The sequence below is a fragment of the Pan troglodytes genome, chromosome 15, assembly GCF_028858775.2.
Source record: "Pan troglodytes isolate AG18354 chromosome 15, NHGRI_mPanTro3-v2.0_pri, whole genome shotgun sequence".
Classification (NCBI taxonomy): Eukaryota; Metazoa; Chordata; class Mammalia; order Primates; family Hominidae; genus Pan; species Pan troglodytes.
The window spans coordinates 43,104,166-43,121,926 of record NC_072413.2 but is presented as its reverse complement, the minus strand read 5'-3'; the positions used below and the strand labels follow the sequence as shown (position 1 = coordinate 43,121,926).

The following is a 17,761-nucleotide window of genomic DNA, read 5'->3' as shown; positions in this document are numbered from 1 at the left end:
TATAATTATATTAACTTACACAATCTATAATTGTATACCTTATACAATTATAATAGATATAATTGTAGATTTGTGTATTTCTCCTTAAATTTCTATTAGTTGTTTTCTTCATGTATTCTGAAGCATTCATGCATGCTCTCTCTATATGTATTTATGTGTATGTGTATGTGTGTGTGTGTGTGTTAGGACTGATACATCTTCTTGATGCATAGACCCTTTTATGATTTAACAATAGGCCTGGTTAGCTGATCCTTCATTATCTGTCCCTTGGTAATAAACAGTTACAATTTTTGGTAAGGATTTAAAATTTTTTCCCTAGTGTTCCAGAGAGCTACCAAAGTGCTTTCTGTGAGGAAGTCCCATGGTCTGGTTTATATCTTAACAGCATCAATGGCTGTTATATGAGATGGAGTAATAATGCAAGCATGGAAACCGGTGATGAAACTACGATAGCCATGTGGGAGATAATTACGGCATGAACTGGAGGGATGGCAGCAGAGATTGCAGTAGGTAATTGGTTTCAGGATATGTTCTGAAAATATAAGAATTGATGGAATGTAAAGAAATGAGAGGCCAGGTGCAGTGGCTCACGCCTATAATCCTAACACTTTGGGAGGCTGAGGTGGGCAGATTGCTTGAGCCCAGTATTTCAAGACTAGCTTGGGTGAAACTCTGTCTCTACAAAAAATACAAAAATTAGCCAGGCGTAGTAGTGTGCACCTGTAGTCACAGCTACTTGTGTGGCTGAAGTGGGAGGATCACCTGAGCCCACAGAGGTCGAGGTTGCAGTAAGCTGTGATCGTGCCACTGCACTTCAGCCTGGGTGACACAGTGAGACTCTGTCTCAAACAAACAAAGACAAAAAAAAGTCAACCCTGACTTGGAATGAACAACCAAATGTGTAAGGCAGGGCTATTAACTAAGACAGTGAACACTGAGCGAGAAGTATATTTCAGATTAGGAAGAGGGGAAATAAGAAGTTCTGTGTTAAGAATTTTTATCTCTATGTTCTTGTGCTATATTAAGAATCAGTCTGTAGTCTTCCTGTCTTTGTATGGTTTTAGTATCAGAGTAATGGTGGCCTCAATCAATGAGATGAGAAGAACTCCATCTTATTCAACGTTCTAGAAGCATATGTAGAATTGGTATCTTTGTAAAAATTTTGGGATAAACTATCAGAAACTGAAGTTTTCTTTGTGGAAACTTTTTTTGTTTTGTTTTGTTTTGAGAGGGAGTCTTGCTCTGTTGCCCAGGCTGGAGTGCAGTGGCGTGATCTCAGCTCACTGCAACCACCACCTCCTGGGTTCATGTGATTCTCCTGCCTCAGCCTCTGGAGTAGCTGGGATTACAGGCATGTGCCACCATGGCCGGCTAATTATTGTATTTTTAGGAGAGATGAGGTTTCACATGTTGGCCAGGTGATCTCGAACTCCTGACCTCAAGTGATCTGCCCGCCTTGGCCTCCCAAAGTGCTAAGATTACAGGCGTGAGCCACCACTCCTGGCCTCTTTGTGGGAAAATTTAAACAAAAATTCAATTTCATGAATAGATACTGGGTTATACAAGTTATTATTATTATTACTTTTTTGAGACAGAGTCTCGCTTTGTTGCCCAGGCTGGAGTGCAGTGGTGCGATCTCATCTCACTGCAACCTTCTGCTCCTGGGTTCAAGCGATTCTTGTGCCTTAGCCTCCTGAATAGCTGGGATTACAGGCATGGGCCGCCACACCTGGCCAATTTTTGTATTTTTAGTAGAGATGGGGTTTCACCATGTTAGCCATGCTGGTCTTGAACTCCTGGCCTCAAGTGATCTGCCTGCCTTGGCCTCCCAAAGTGCTGGAATTACAGGCATGAGCCACCGTGCCCGGTCACAAGTTATCTATTTCTTTATGAATGAGTTTTGGTAGTTTGTGTCTTTTAAATAATTTGTCCATTTCACCTAAGTTGTTGAATTTTGGGGCATCATGCTGTTTATCATATTTCTATATTATCTGTTTAACAGCTGTATGATCAGTAGTGATGTTTCTTCTCTCATTCTTCATGTTTGTAATTTTTCTCTTCTTTGTCTTGGTCAATCTGACTAGAGGCTTATCCGTTTTATTGATCTTCTTCCAAGAACCTGCTTTTGCTTTCATTGATTTTCTCTATTGTTTTCCACTGCAATGATTTCCACATGGATCTTTATTATTTCCTTTCTTTGCTTACTTTGGGCTTCATGTGCTCTTCTGTTTCTAGTTTAAGGTGAAAGCTGATTTCCTTGATATAGAACTTTTCTTCTTTTCTAATATAGGTGTTATACTGTGACATATTCCTCTTTAATTTGGCTACATTCCATAAATTTTGATGTTTCATTCTTTATTTCATCAAATTCAAAATAGTTTGTAATTTTCCTTTTGATTTCTTATTTCTTCTTAGATCCATAGGTTACACATATAAGTGTGTTACTTAGTTTCTAAATATTTGAGCATTTTCCAAATACCTGTCATTAATTTCCAATTTAATTCCAGAGAACAAAATTTATAAAATCTGAATCCTTTTAAATTACTTGTTTTATAGCCTAGAATAAGGTCTTTCTTGGTAAATATATCTTGTGGACTTGAACAGAATGTGAATTCTGCTGCTGTAGGTGGAATGTGTTATAAATGTTAATTGGGTCACATTGATGGCAGTGGCAGCCCCTCTGGAGTGGCTGCTGTGAAGACACCAGCTGTGGCAGGGGAAGTGCGCTGGGACTGTGTGCTCCCTGGAGCCAGCGGGAGCCAGGAACAGGTGGGAGCCATGCCCCCGTCTGAGTAGAAGGGGTAGGAGCCCTGACCTCCTGGGTGCAGCTGCAGCCACTCAGCCACAGCTGCAGACCTGGGCATTCCTGTGTTCTCAGGGGCCCTGGAAACCCCCCTGCCCCCCACAGGCTCAGAAGCGCCTTCTCCCACTGCCTGGTTCTCCCCACTCCCAGCACAACCTCCAATTTTGGAGCAAAGTTGTGGCTGATCCTGGATGCTGTCAGGACCTAGCCAGGTGTGCACACACTTGGGGCAGTGCTGACATGGTCCCCTCTGGACTTTGGGCACCAATAAGCATGGGAAGGAAGCCAGGAGGGTGCTAAGAGCGGCTTGGTGTGGGCCTGCAGGCACCCCTCAGCACAAACAGCCTGGGCACTATGGACAGCAGGTTGATGGTGGCAGGAGGCAGACAGGCTCCTGGGCAGAAAGGGGCAGGTGAAGCCGTACCTTCAAGCCAGGGACAGACTGAAGCTTGTGGGAGTGGGCTGCTAGTTCCACAGACTGGAGTGAGAACTTATGGTGCTTTTTCCAGGCCTGCCCACGGACCAATCAATATGCACGTCTTCCCCTCTGAAGCCCATAAAAATCCTGGACTCAGCCAGAGTCTGGAAGATGGGATGACCTGCCTGTGGAGAAAAGCTACCCTCTAAGGGTCTCCTCTCTGCTGAGAGCTGTACACTCATCAGCACAACCTGCCTACAGATAGAAGCTACCCACTCTGGGTCTCCTCTCCACTGAGGGCTGCAGAGACACCAAAACGACCTGCCTGCGGATAGGAGCTACCCACTCCGGGTCTCCTCTCCACTTAGGGCTGCACAGACATCAGGATGACCTGCCTGTGGATAGGAGCTACCCACTCTGGGTCTCCCCTCCACTGAGGGTTGCACAGATGTCAGGACAACTTGCCTGCAGAAAGGAGCTACCCACTTCAGGTCTTCTGAGAGGTATACTGTTGCTCAATAAAGCACCTCTTCACCTTGCTCCACAACTGGAGGTATGCTCCAGTTGTCCACATACCTAATTCTTCTTGGACTCAGGACAAGAATTCGGGACTGAAACATCTGTAACACAAACATGGATGAAATCTCCCCCAACCCCAATCACTTTGCCACCGCTCATGACATTGTGGGCAACGAGAAGGTGAGAAGAAAGAAGGAGAAAAGAGCTGTGGCCCTATGGGGAACCCAGACTTAGGAGCTTCCCAAGCAAGGGCTGTGATACTCTCTTTGGGGTTCTGCAGTTGCTGGCATCTCCAAGCTTCTGGGTGCCACCACATTCCCTGGTGCCCACAGTGGAAGCTGCTTGTGGTACGTCTGGTCCAGCTGTAGCAGGAAGCCAGCAGCTGTTCCAGTGCATGGAGTTGCTTATCCTGCCACAACCAGCATATGCCTGGCTGTGTGCAGCGGCCGGACCCCATGCTCATGCACCCCTCGCTGCTCTGTGCCTGGCTCACCCTTTCTAGGCATGGGATCTGGGCTGGTAGCAAAAGCCAAGCACAGCCTGGGAGGCCAAGTGGGCGGAAAGAGCCCAAGTGGGCCTGAGCAAAACTTGGGCAAAGGCAGCACTGGCCACAGAGGTTTCTGGCTGGCAAAGTAACACCTTAAGGATCCCATGACAAAATTGGTCAATACTGTTGTTCAGGCCAGGTGCAGTGACCTAAGCCTGTAATCCTAACACTTTGGAAGGCTGAGGTGGATGGATTGCTTGAGCCCAGGTATTTGAGACCAGCCCGAGTAACATAGAAAAACCCCATCTCTACTAAAAATACATACAAAAAAGTGTTGTCCAAGTCTTCTACATCTTTACTTTTTTCTTTTTTTTGAGATGGAGTCTCGCTCTGTCACCCAGGCTGGCGTGCAGTGGCCCGATCTAGGCTCACTATAACCTCTGACTCCTGGGTTCAAGCGATTCTCCTGTCTCAGCCTCCCCAGTAGCTGGGACTACAGGCATGCCTGGCTCTTTTTTTTTTTTAGTAGAGAAGGGGTTTCACCGTGTTAACCAGGATGGTCTCAATCTCCTGACCTCGTGATCCGCCCGCCTCGGCCTCCCAAAGTGTTGAGATTACAGGCATGAGCCACCACACCTGGCCATCTTTACTGATTTTCTTTCAACTTGTTCTATTAATTAATGAGAGAGGATTATTGAAGTTCCTATTATAATTACAGATTTATTTCTCCTTGCAGTTCTATTAGTTTTTGCTTAATGTATTTTCAAGCAATATTATATGGTAAATAAACATCAGGACTGCCATGTCCTCTTGATGAATTAATTCCTTTATAACTATAAAACGACCCTCTTTATTCTGGATGTGGTATACAGAATCCTAAGATGGCATCCATAATTCCTACTCCTGATTTACACAGACTGTATTACACCATCTCCATGAATGTGTTGCGATATCACTCCCTGTGATTGATACGTGAATGTGTTGGGATATCACTCCCTGTGATCATATTGAGTGCGACAGCAAAAGAGATTTGCAGATTTAATTATGGTCCCTAATCAGTTGACTTCAAGTTAATCAAAAGGGAGATTATCCTGGGGAGGCTTTACCTCCCTTAAAAGAGATAACCAGCAGCAGCAGAGATTCTCCTCCTGACTTTGAAGAAGTAAGCTACATGTTGAGAGAATCTATATCTGTGTGTGTGGCACATAATAAGGACACAAGGTTGACCTCTAGAAGATGAGAGGGTCCCTGGCTGACAGCTAGTAAGATAATTGATAGGGTTTGGCTATGTCCCAGGATTCAGGAGGGAACCACAGGGAGGTAACTGAATCATGGGGGCCAGTCTTTCCCATGCTATTCTCATGATAGTGAATAAGTCTCACAAGATCTGATGAGTTTATCAGGGGTTTCTGCTTTTACTTCATTTTCTCTTGCTGCCACCATGTAAGAAGTGCCTTTTGTCTCCCGCCATGATTCTGAGGCCTCCCCAGTCATGTGGAACTGTTAAATCCAATTAAAACTATTTTTCTTCTCCTCTTGGATATGTCTTTATCAGCAGCATGAAAACGGACTAATACAAAAATGAAAACCACAGTTGCACATCTACAAGGAAGACAATTCTTCCAAACAATGAGCTTCTAAGAAAATTGAAAGAAGAGATCACATCCCTGGCTGATACTTTGATTTCAGCCTAGTGGTATTTTGAGCAAAGAGCTGAGTTAACTTATATCTGATCTCTTGACCCAGAAAACTGAGAGTTAATCAATTTGTGTGGTTTGAATCCACTAAGTTTGTGGCAATTTGTTACATAACAATATAAAATAAATACTCTCATTAATATTCTTTGCTTTGAAATATACTTTGATATTAATATGGCCATGTAATCTATCTTTTGATTAGTGTTAACATGGTAAACATCTTTTTGAATCTCTACTTTTAACTTATTTGTATCTATATATTTAAACAGAATTTCTTATAGGTAGCATATAGTTGGGTCTTGCTTTTTAATCTAATCTCACTAGGGTGTTTAGTTCATCTACATTTAATGTGATTAGATGATTGGGTTTAAGTCTATCATCTTGCTGTTTGTTTTCTATTTGTCCCATCTTTTCTTTATAATTATTTTTATAGTTATATAGTTATATTTTATCTCCTTTGTTGCCTTGGTAAAGCAATACTGCCATGTCTTCCCTTTGGGCCTTTGTATCAAACTGTCAGACATTTTGCTTCTTTTAAAACTTTTTTTTTTTTTTTTTTTTTTTTTTTTTTTTTTAGAGACAAGGTCTTGCTCTGTTGCTCAGGCTGCAGTGTAGTGGCACAATCACAGCTCACTGCAGCCTCGAACCCCTGGATTCAGGCGATCCTTCTGCCTCAGCCTCCTGATTAGCTGGGACTACAGAAACACATCACTGCATCCAGATTTTAAATTTTTTTTCTTTCTTTTTTTTTTCTTCTAGAGATGAGGTCTTGCTATATTGCAAAGGCTGGTCTTTAACTTCTGGGCTCAAGCAACCCTCCTGGCTTAGCCTCATAAAGTGCTGGGATTACAAGAGTGAGCCACCATGCCTGGCCCACTACTTTTATTTTTGAAAGATATTTTCATTGGATATAGAATTCTAGATTGACAGTTTGTTTTTCCTTTCAGTACTTTAAAGATCTCACTGAACTGTTTTTTGGTTTGCAGTGTATTTGATGAGTAGTCTGATGTTTGTTCTATATGTAATGTCTTGCCCCTAGCTATTTTTAAGATTTTCTCCATCCCTAATTTTAGGCCTTTTGATTATATCTCCTTTGAAATATTTCTTTTCATGTTTCTTGTGTTTGGTGTTCATTGAACTTCTTAGATCTTTGGGTTTATAGTTTTCATCCAATTTGAACAAATTTTGTCCATTTTTTTTCTACAAACATTCTTTTCTGTCTCCTTCTCTGTCTGGTAACTCCAATTACACATAACTTGAAGTTGTCCCACAATTGACAGATTTTTTGGACTTTTTTTTCAGTCTTGTTTCTCTCATTGTTTCATTTTGATTTTTTTTTTTTACTTGAGACAGAGTCTCACCCTGTTGCCCAGGCTGGGTGCAGTGGTACGATCTCAGCTCACTGCAACCTCCGCCTCCCGGGTTTAAGTGATTCTCCTGCCCCAGTCGCCCCAGTAGCTGGGACTACAGGTGTGCATCACCACACCCAGCTAATTTTTGTATTTTTGGTAGACACAGGATTTTGCCTTATTGGTCAGGCTTCATTGTTTCATTTTGAATAGTTTCAATGGTTACGTCTTCAACTTCACTAATCTTTTCTTCTGGAATGTCTAACCTATTAAACTCATCCAGTGTATTTCCTATCTCAGACATTATAGCTTTCATCTGTAGATATTAGTTTTGGGTTTCTTATATATATTATATCTCTTTACTTGCTCAACCTTTCCTCCGGCCTCTTTAATGCATGCAGTAGTTACAGTTACAATGTCTTTGTCTACTAATTCTATCACCTGTGTCATTTTTGCATTGGTTTCACTTGGCTTTTTTTCTTCTCACTATTGGTTATATTTTCCTGCTTCTCTGCATGCCTGGTAATTTCACTTTAGCTATTTTTGTATTCCTATAAATATTCTTCAGCTTTGTTCTGGGATATAGTTATTTGAAAATGTATTTCAAATAAGGATCAAATGTTTGATCATCTTAGGCCTTGATTTTAAACTTCATTGGGTAGGAACCAAACTAACATTCAGTCTATGGTTTATTTTACTACACTATGGAGCAAAACTCTGAGTATTCTACCCAGTGCCCTGTGAATTATGAACTTTTCCACTCTGCTGGTGGGAACAGGAAGTATTATTAACATTGTATATGCTCCTGACGTTGTTCCTTGTAACTTTTTTGAGTGGTTCTTGTTCTGGCCTCAGGAAATGTATTTACATGCATGCCCCGACCAGTTGTCTGCTAAACATTTGAGTAAAATCCTCTTATGATCTCTGGAGCTCTCTGTGGAGCTCTATCTGGCATTCTGTCCTGCAAAGTCTAGTCACCATGGCCTCCTCAAACTCTCAGCACCATGTCCATCTCTGATGCTATCTGCCTGTTTTCCCTTCCTTTAGCTGCAATCTGGAAACTCCAGAAAGCAAGCTGGGTAATTGTATGGCTCACCTGGTTTGTTTCCTGTCTCTCAGAGATCAACATCTTTCCATAGCCTGGTGAACAGTGTCTTGAAAACTATTGTTTTTTTGTTGTTGTTTCTTTGTTTTTGAGATGGAGTCTCACTCTGTCACCCAGGCTGGAGTGCAGTGACATGATCTCGGTTCACTGCAACCTCTGCCTCCCAGGTTCAAGCGATTCTTGTGCCTCAGCCTCCCAAGTGGCTGGTACTACAGATGTGTGCCACCATGCACCAGCTGATTTTTTGTGTTTTTTAGTACAGACAAGGTTTTACCATGTTGGCCAGGCCGGTCTCGAACTCCTGACCTCAAGTCATCTGGCCTCCCAAAGTGCTGAGATTACAGGCGTGAGCCACTGTGCCCACCCCTTGAAAACTATTGTTTCATATATTTTGTATAATTTTGTTAGATCTTTCACGTTATGAGGGCAAATACAGTCCTGTTAATCCATGTTGGCAGGAAGAAGTTCAGGATTTCTTTTCTGGATATGTTAAATTTAAGATGTCTACTGGCATCTAAGAAAAAGGGCCAAGTTAGGCTGTTGGATTACTTCTTTTTGAGTCTAGAGCTCAAAATGATACCAGGGATACAGATATACATTTATGAAAAATCAGAGTTTAGATGGAATTTAAAGCTGTGAGACTGAATGAAATAATTTAAGAAGGGATTGGCAAACTATGGCTCATGGGCCAAATGTGGCTCTATCAGATTTTTTTAATGAGTAAAGTTTTCATATAATGTTTTATAAGTAAAGTTTTATAGAAACACAGCTATGCCCATTTGTTTAGATACCGTTTTAAGGCTGCTTTTGCACAACAACAGAGTTCAGTATTTGCAACAGAGGCATCTGCCCTGCAAAGTCTAAAACGCCTATTACCTGGATCTTTACAGAAAAAGATTGCCAGAAAGACTGCCCTTGAGCTACAAAATGAATGTAGAAAGAGAATGCCAGTGGATTAAATTCTGCAGAACTTCTATTTTTTTTTTTTTTTTTTTTTTTTTTTTTTGAGACAGAGTTTCACTCTGTTGCCCAGGCTGGAGTGCAGTTGCCCAATCTCGGCTCACTGCAACCTCCACCTCCCGGGTTCAAGCAATTCTCCTGCCTCAGTCTCCCAAGTAGCTGGGACTGCAGGTGCCCGCCACCATGCCTGGCTGATTTTTTTTGTATTTTTAGTAGAGATGGGGTTTCACTATGTTGGCCAGGCTAGTCTTGAACTCCTGACCTTGTGATCCGCCCACCTCACCCTCCCAAAGTGCTGGGATTACAGGCGTAAGCCACTGCACCCGGCCTGGAGGTTTTTAAAAAATAAGAGATATTATGGCATATTTTAAAGTTGATGAATATGCTCTAGAACACAGGCAAAACTGATGAAGAGGTATAAGATGGGTATAATGAGAGATAGTGAAGGAACAAGGGAGGAAATGGGACAAAGGCAGTAAGTGGATGCTCCCGCTGAAACACGTGGGATGCACATTGCCACTGTCTTTTGTCTCCCTTGAGTTATTGGCTGGGCTGGTTGGTTGGCCGCTATCACTACAATAAGAGCAGGTAAGTATTTCCAGGACTATTAATAATTATATTTTACAGAGAAATACTTTGAGAAATGGTGAAATTTGTATCTCATTATCAAAGGGTTTACATAATCCATTATAAAGCTAAATTATATGTTTATGGCATGTAAGCTATAATACAACTGGTAATAAAGTACTATTAGGGCCAGAGTTCAGCTACATTAATGAGCTGAAAAGACTCTGATGCCTAAGAACTAAATAATCATTTCTAAGATTATTTTAATAGAAAATGTGTTTCAAGATTTTTAATTAAATATTTACAGAAAGCTTTTGAACTCTGCTTAGTTTTAAGTTAAGGATGGTGAACTTACCAATCCTCATCAGCCAAAAGCCTCAGGGCTTCTGTCAGTGCTATTTCTGGTTTAGAGAATGGCCGTAGTTCTGACAGATCCATTATTTCTGGACTATGAGTGACAGAAGGCATCTTTTCTTTATACTGTGAAATAGCTCCAGTAGGTGTTTCACCTAAAACAAAATACATTAAATAAACTATGAGAGAACCTTTTTAAAAAAATTTTTATCTTTTTGAGATGGAGTCTCACTGTGTTGCCCAGGCTAGGGTGCAGTAGTACGATCTTAGCTCACTGCAACCTCCACTTCCCTGCTTCAAGCAATTCTCCTGCCTCAACCTCGCAAGTAGCTGGGACTACAGGTGCGCACCACAACGCCCAGCTAATTTTTGTATTTTTAGTAGAGACAGGGTTTCACCATGTTGGTCAAGCTGGTCTTCAACTTCTGACCTCAAGCAATCCATCCGCCTCAGCCTCCCAAAGTGATGGGATTACAGGCATGAGCCACCATGCCCGGCCAAGAGTCCTTCATACAAAGGGTACAAACATTATTCTGACTACAGTTGTGATGAATATTTATTATGGAAACTTAGTACTATTAGTTTAGTCTTGAGGAAAATTACAGTACCCAGAAACCAAAACTATTGAAAACTTTACTTTTTATATGCAAAACTATTGAAAACTTTACTTTTTATATGCAAAATTATTAACAAATTATATTTAATAAAACTACAAGTAATTTTTCAGTCGTGAGTCATAACAAAGTCTAGCTTTATTTTAACAGCTAAAAGCAAAAGAAGCAGTACGATCCCATTTTGTAAAAATGTGGATATATACCTGTTTTATAACTGAGAAGTGAAGATGAAGGTTCATGGCATCTCTATGTAGAATTCTAGTTGATTTTCTCTATCGATATAGAATTAGTGGCCTATTACAAATTCTAAGACCATGTGTAGTAATAAGAATGATGTTTCTTCTATAATAAGACATTAACCAAGCATTTTCCAGATGTAAGGCACTGTACTATAAGCTGAGAAAACAAATCATCCTCTTTGAGTGCTCAGGATAATATCCTTGAGAGCACCGTATAATGCAAGACACGTGCAGTGGAGATATTAAAAAGAAAAGGGTCAAATAGAATGGGCTTTTATAAGTAGGTAAAGATTTACTGGCTATTTTTCCATATTAAGAGATATTTTTAGAAAGGAAATATTAGTCACTAGAAACTATCATCAAAAATTGTTTATTAACCATGTTATCTGTGAGAAAATATTACCTGAAATCACAAATATAAGAGATTTCACTTGATGTTGCATACTAATTACATATTCAGAGTTGGTCATTTAAAATCCAAAGGCAACAAGGTGTTAATGATATTAGCTAGCATTTATTAAATACTATACACCAGACCTTGGGATAAACGCTTTGCAAACTTTACTGCATTTAATTATCTCAACAAAGCTGAGGTAGGTATTCTAACTATCTTTATTTTGCAGCTGAGAAAATAATTGCATTTTACAGAGACTAAGAAATTTACTTAAGGTTCCAATGCTAATGAGTGGGAGAGGCAGGACTTAGATCTACGGCCACCATTACCTGTGATCTTATATAAAGAGGTATAAGACAGAATCTCTGCTTTCAAAAAATTCATCATATATCTAACAAAAAATGTAAAAAGGTAAAATATGATGCCTTAAATTACTATAGTGATAAATCAGTACCAGTTTTTGTTATGTGAGGAAGATGATATACCAATTAAAGAATATAATAGACCCCTTTCACTTTTTTTTGATGGTTCAGATGGACCCTCATTAGGCTTCACATCTAAGACTAACATGTATAAATAAAATCCTCCAGCTTTGGAATATCCCAATCCTGAAAGAATAGCAAATAAAAAAAAGCACTATTATCATTTATTATCTTCCCTGGTATTGTGCTAAGTCCATCATTCATACTATCTAATTTAATTCATTCAACAACCCTACATAGTAATTATTAGTAGTATATTACAGATGAAGAAACCAATGTGGAAGTTTTAAGAATTCCCTTAATATATCCAATCCATTCCCACGCTCATGAAACAATAACTCATTAGAAAGAGATACAGATAAACACCAAATTTTCAACCTTGAGATTATAACAATACAAAGTACTATCACCTATCTTTATTTTGTTTTCACCTGAAGAATGTTATTTTGAAAAAGGAGGTGTATAGAATATCAATTGAAAGTAGTGATGCTCAAATGAAGATTTTTTTTTAAAAAAACTTCCACTGTTGGCTGGGCATGGTGGCTCACACCTGTAATCCCAGCATTCTGGGAGGCTGAGGTGAGCAGATCACGAGGTCAGGAGTTCGAGACCAGCCTGTCCAACATGGTGAAACCCCGTCTCGACTAAAAATACAAAAATTAGCCTGACATGGTGGTGCACACCTGTAGTCCCAGCTACTCGGGAAGCTGAGGCAGAAGAATCGCTTGAACCCAAGAAGTGGAGGTTGCAGTGAGCCAAGATCGTGCAGCTGCACTCCAGCCTGGGCGACAGAGCAAAACTCCATCTCAAAAAAAAAAAACCAACAAAAAACAACAAAACTTCCACTATGTTGCAGACTGATACTTTTATAAAGTACAATAAAAGTGTTGTGGCATTGTCAAATTGTTAAAATAGTTTCTAGAAGCTAAATATTGTCTGTATGTATGTTATCATAGATGAGTAATAAACAGTTCACACAGTCTATGAAACACACTTTGAGTAGCAGTGATCTAACTGATAGAAAGTTTCTTAACTGGAGGCATATCCAATTAGAATTTAGCTATTAAAAATTATTTCTGCTAATATGTTCATAACCATAAACAGAGCTAAACAACTACACTTTGAGCTGATCAAGATAATAATTGTGTAAGCATATTCTTATTTTCAAATAATATAAGGGTAACTTCAAAGCAGTACTCTCCTTATACTTCTCAGAAACCTAATCTTTAAAGCCTACATTGTAGGCAAAAATCACAAAATTAGTTGATCCATCAAGAATTAATACCCCAAATTTATGATTTATTACTATTTGTAATCTTGTACTTCTATTTCTACTCTTCACACTGGCTAAGTTAGGTAGGAAGTTTCGTGGGTTTTTCTCTCCCTGAATTTTATGACAATAACAAATAGTGAATTATCTGAGAATGCTAAGAGGCTTAAATTTCACAAACACCTACATTTAATGGGTTTTAGGGACATCTTCAGCCACAATTGTACAGGCTAACACCTCTCATCAGGCATACTCTCAACAGTGATTAGCTTTGAAAATACAGTTTTCTCCACTTGTTGCATTATAATGGAAATAAAAGCTAGGAAAAACCTCAGACATTAATTTAGGTTAAATCTTTTTTATTTTTACCTTCAAAAGAAGTATATTGTCTATTAAATTTAGAGTATTTTTGTAACCTTCTTGAGTATTTTGTTGCTATCTAGACTTCAGATACAACATAAATTTAATAGTGTTTATATTTCAGTTTATTTCTTAATAATATTTAACAAAACAGTAATTAAGCAATAATACTTAATGTTTATTATAGTTCACATGATTTTTCATTTCAACCTCTGATTTTTCCTAGTTGCTACTATACCTAACATGTATTCAATATTTTAAAAAACAACACCAGGAAACATAGAGCCTACTCTTGACCAAGCACAAAACATAGTAGGTACTCAAGGATAGACTGAATAAATGACAAATGCAATGGCCTTTTTGGATCATGATGTAATATAAACCAGTATCACCATCTCAGTTATCTACTATAAAATGGGATACCACTCCTCAGTAAAACAGGAATATTTCCAGGAGTATAGAAGAGATCCTTGAGATAATCTGGACCTTTGAGATAATCAAGATATTCACAGGGGCAGAAAACTGAGGGCTGCTTCCAGGTCACAAAGCTAATTAAAGGCAGAACTTGCAAATTTCGGTGTTATATAAGATATTTCATTCTTAGTCATATATTACCCTCAGTGAAACCTCATTTCACCAGCTTTAGACAATTACTAGAAAAAAAAAATACCAAAACTTAAATTACACTTACTTTCAGATGCCATTTTCTCAGTTCCTGTATGTCTCATTCGTTCCCAGGAATTTTTTTCCTTCTTTTCACAATCTTTATTGTGAAACAGTTCTTTCTCTTCTTTTCTCTTTTGTCTCATCTTGTTATAAGTAGATTTAGAAATAGAAACTTTAGCCTGCATGAAAAAGTTGAAAATCTGAAAATATTCAGGGACTTTGATATTTAAAATATCTTCGTCTCAGATAACTAATTTGTGTCTGAGGATATTAGTCTGTCACTACTTAAGTGTGTCCTAGAAAACAGAATATACCCATACATATATATGTATATATAGTACATGTAAAATATAAAGTACATGGAGAATACAAAGTATATTACATACTTTATCCCCAGGATAAGAATGCCTTTATTAAGTGGGAAGGACGAATAATCTATATTTAAATGATTAAGAATCAAAATTCCTTTTTTTTTTTTTTTTTGAGACAGTTTCACTGTATTGCCCAGGCTGGAGTACAGTGGCGTAATCACGGTTTACTGCAGCTCAAGTCCGACCGTCCGAGCTCAAGTGATCCTCCTACCTCAGCCTCCCAAGTAGCTGGGCCCATAGGCACGCATGGCTGTAGCTACATTTTTGTATTTTTCCTAGAGAAAATAGGCTCTCTACTTTCTCGGGCTAATTTTTGTATTTTTCCTGGCTAATTTTTGTATTTTTCCTAGAGACAGGGCTTTGCCACATTGCCAAGGCTCAAAATTTCAACTGCACTAAGATTTTTTAAATTTTAATTGAAATACTTTCAACACCCCACATCTGATATACACAAAACAATGACATACTGTAAGCTTAAATTTATTCTAATAATTAGCAAATAACCTTACATCTTTTTCATTCTCAACATCAAGATATGATGAAATATTTTGCTGGACTGATCTTCCATAAATCCCTGATGGTGGTTCAATACTTTGTTTAATTGAAAATGTATCCCCATTTTCCACAGAAGATATCACTGATTGGCTGCAGGTTGCTGGTGCTGAACTTAAACTTCCAAATACGCCTGAAATCAACCAACCACCAAATAGTCATTAACTAATTATGTGATGGTACTCTAGATAACAAAGTTTAAGGCAAGGCTCTTGCCTTCAAGAATCAAACAACACAGTTAGTAAGAAAAACATGCTAAATAATTATAAAATATAAAAACAAATACCCTAATAGGGCATTAATATAAGAGGTGGCAGAACGCAGTTCATGATAATAAGTGAGAGCTGCATATTATAAGTGGTAAGCACACATAAAAGGTTGCTGTGAGCTGTTTTTTGTTTGTTTGTTTGTTTGTTTGTTTTGAGATAGTCTCTCTCTGTCACCCAGGCTGGAGTGCAATGGCACAATCTCGGCTCATTGCAACCTCCACCTCCCAAGCTGAAGCAATTTTCCCACCTCAGCCTCCTGCGTAGCTAGGACTACAGACGCACAGCACCAGGCCTGCCTAATTTTTTTTTTTTTTTTTTTTTTTTTTGGTAGAGATGGGGTTTTGCCATGTTGTCCAGGCTGGTCTTGAACTCTTGAGTTCAAGTGATCTGCCCGCCTGGGCCTCCCAAAGAATGGGATTACAGGAGTGAGCCACTGCGCCTGGCAGAGCTGGGTGTTTAAGATGGTTTCAAGGAGCAAGGATTTGAGCTGGGATTTGAAGACAGGAAGGATCTGTATAAGGTAAAGAAGGAGAGGGGGAAATCTATGAGATGGGGATGTTTACATGCAGAGTTGAAAGTTTCTAAAGGATTTATGTGGAGCGAATAAATGAGCTTGGCTGGGCAAATAAAGGAATAACAGAAAATAAGTTTACAAGAGTAAGCTGTAGCCAATCTGAGGAGGGTTTTAAAATAACCTAATGAGACTATCAAGCAAAGAAGTTAGGACAAATTTTTCAAAACGTTTATTCTATTTCATTATATTGAACAAAAATAAGATGCATACCCTCAATGTATATTACCACATTCTAGTTTTCAATTAAAATAGAAAATAGCTTTAAAGGATACTTGCAATAATTTTGTTCAAGGTCCCTTAGCCCCCTTAAAATATATAACAGGAGTTTAATTTTCACTTGTCTAGATCTTCTATGGGAGATAATTATATTAATTTACATTGATTATTACACTGATAAATAAGGGCTACTTGAATTTAAACTATGCTAAAACTAAGTAAGCTATCCTAAAATAGTCTTAGAAGTACCTAAACTGCAGCTGTCACATAATACATCTCTCTGAAAATTAATGACATGAATTTACTATAGTTTCATTAGAAGATACAAATGTGAAGGTAAGTATTCACTTCTAATTATTTTAATGAAGATAATGTAATACATTTTTAAAAAGAAGTTCCACTCAACACTTGAATCACATTCTTTTCTATTCCTTATTGATAGGCTTTGCTTCTATATGATGAATACATATAATTAAGAAGCGAAATAACTTTGAAATACCTTTTCCAACAACTACTACTGAGTCTTCTGATAAAGCCTTTTTTGTGGTTGTGAAGTCAAAACTGGAAATTTGCTGTGGATTTGATGATGACCCTGTAAATCCCCCAAAAAACAAAACAAATACTTAAAAATATTTGCTTATTATGTAGTATCTTAGGATATTGTAACATAGTCTTTTAAAACTGAAAATTTATTTCATACAAAGAATTTACAATTTATTCACACGTTCATTAAGTCATTATAAATGTTTGTAACTGCAATACTAGAATGGACTAGGCACTTAAACCTTCCTTTCCTTTTTTTTTTTTTTTTTTTTTGAGATGGAGTCTCGCTCTGTCGCCCAGGCTGGAATGCAGTGGTGTGATCTTGGCTCACTGCTACCTCACCTCCTGGGTTCAAGCGATTCTCCTGCCTCAGCCTCCTGAGTAGCTGGGATTACAGGTACGCACCACCATGCTCAGTTCATTTTTGTATTTTTAGTAGAGATGGGGTTTCACCATTTTGGTCAGGCTGATCTCGACCTCCTGACCTCACGATCCGCCTGCCTCGGCCTCCCAAAGTGCTGGTATTACAGGCGTGAGCCACCATGCCTGGCCCCTTCCTTTCCTTAAGGAGTTTACATGTCAGGGTGAGGTGTGAGAGGCATACAAGTGACTTATCACAGCATGATAATCAGGCAACAAAAGGGTCATCAAAAAGAAAATCCTCTGACATCAGAAAACAGATCAGGTCAATGTCACAGCAATCTGTGCTTTTCTAGGTTAACTTTTATCTTAGTTTCTGATTCTTTATTTACAATCCTACTAGACTGTAAGTTCCATGGGGATAGGATCTATGTCTAGTTTTGATGATTATTCTTTCCTGGAGCCTAATATAGTGTTTGGCACATACCAGGTATTCCATAAATATATGTTAGATGAATGTATCAAGGCAAAAAAAGAAAAGAGAAATATGTATTGCTTTAGGTTTTATGAAAGAAAAGCAGTTAAACAGTGA

At 38.8% G+C, this 17,761-nt stretch overlaps 1 protein-coding gene across 7 annotated transcripts in view; it reads right to left on the bottom strand.

Annotated features, from left to right (window-relative positions):
• Nucleotides 1–17,761, bottom strand: part of TOGARAM1 (TOG array regulator of axonemal microtubules 1) — a 112,329-nt gene that overhangs the window by 31,740 nt on the left and 62,828 nt on the right. For 5 of the 7 annotated variants that reach the window (XR_010150936.1, XM_009427747.5, XM_009427748.5 and 2 more), the window contains 4 exons: nucleotides 16,766–16,858; nucleotides 15,165–15,340; nucleotides 14,310–14,463; nucleotides 10,261–10,414 (listed from right to left, as the gene is read on the bottom strand). Coding sequence is in view for 6 of the 7 variants with exons in the window: in XM_009427747.5 (XP_009426022.4) it covers nucleotides 10,261–10,414; nucleotides 14,310–14,463; nucleotides 15,165–15,340; nucleotides 16,766–16,858 (577 nt within the window). In the remaining variant the exon portion in view is untranslated. The remainder of the gene's footprint in view (nucleotides 1–10,260; nucleotides 10,415–14,309; nucleotides 14,464–15,164; nucleotides 15,341–16,765; nucleotides 16,859–17,761) is intronic. The other 2 variants (XM_009427749.5, XM_063792889.1) reach the window with 1 other exon arrangement.